We start from the raw sequence: 789 nt of genomic DNA on the forward strand, positions 1-789 counted from the left end.
GAAGGAGGACCGATAGTGGGGCCGATCAAAATAACAAGAATCCCCTACTTTCAAAAGCACTGCTTAGCGGAAAGATCCATTATGATGAGAAGAAAAATAGTATACTGTACAGTACTTATCAGTATATTTCTTCACACTGGGTAAAAGGGTTAGGAATACGCCATAAAAAAAAAAATTAAGTCTCTCGTTCTTAAAACTTCAGCCGGGGTTTAACTCCTGTTTCAATACTAACCTTAGATCTGATGGTCTGGGTAATAACCGTTTCTTTCCAGAAAAGTAAGGTTCAAAATCCTCTGTTTTCAATCTGTGTGCAAAGTCAATGTAGCCCGAAATCTCCTGCCCTTTGGCATTTTTGTCTCGTATGAATATAATTGATGTCATCTTGCCGCTCCTGTTTGCTTCTTCCCTCTGAGCCAATGCTTTCAAAAATGGATTCTTTAGCTCCTTTCCTGAGCTAGCTAGAGTCCTAAAAAGGAGAAAACAAATTTTTATATTTGAAGGACGTCTGAAATTTTGAACCTTATTGAACGTAAATCAACACATGGTGGTGGCCAATTCCAGCATGCATACTCTGTAGTCCTTACTTTTGCTGACTTCTTTTTGAAAGTCTACTTGCTTCTGCTGCCTGTTTTCTAGCTTCAAATTCTTCTCTTTTCAAAACTTCACCACTTCCTCTGTAACCAAGCTCAACCAGCTGTCTTGCTAACTCCTCATCCTTTGGAAAAATTGAAAAATCTTAAGATATGGAGATACATATATATATATATATATATATATATATATATGTAT

General features: G+C 36.8%; 1 protein-coding gene across 1 annotated transcript in view; it reads right to left on the bottom strand.

Moving 5' to 3' along the window:
* The window catches only part of LOC117123318 (cilia- and flagella-associated protein 299-like), a 3,796-nt gene that overhangs the window by 1,556 nt on the left and 1,451 nt on the right, over nt 1-789 (bottom strand). The window contains exons 2-3 of the mRNA XM_033269203.1: nt 585-715; nt 233-466 (exon numbers count right to left, since the gene is read on the bottom strand). Coding sequence (XP_033125094.1) covers nt 233-466; nt 585-715 — 365 coding nt within the window. The remainder of the gene's footprint in view (nt 1-232; nt 467-584; nt 716-789) is intronic.

The sequence above is a fragment of the Anneissia japonica genome, unplaced genomic scaffold, assembly GCF_011630105.1.
Source record: "Anneissia japonica isolate Jap-2015-1 unplaced genomic scaffold, ASM1163010v1 scaffold287732_len518695_cov146, whole genome shotgun sequence".
NCBI classification, from domain to species: Eukaryota; Metazoa; Echinodermata; class Crinoidea; order Comatulida; family Comatulidae; genus Anneissia; species Anneissia japonica.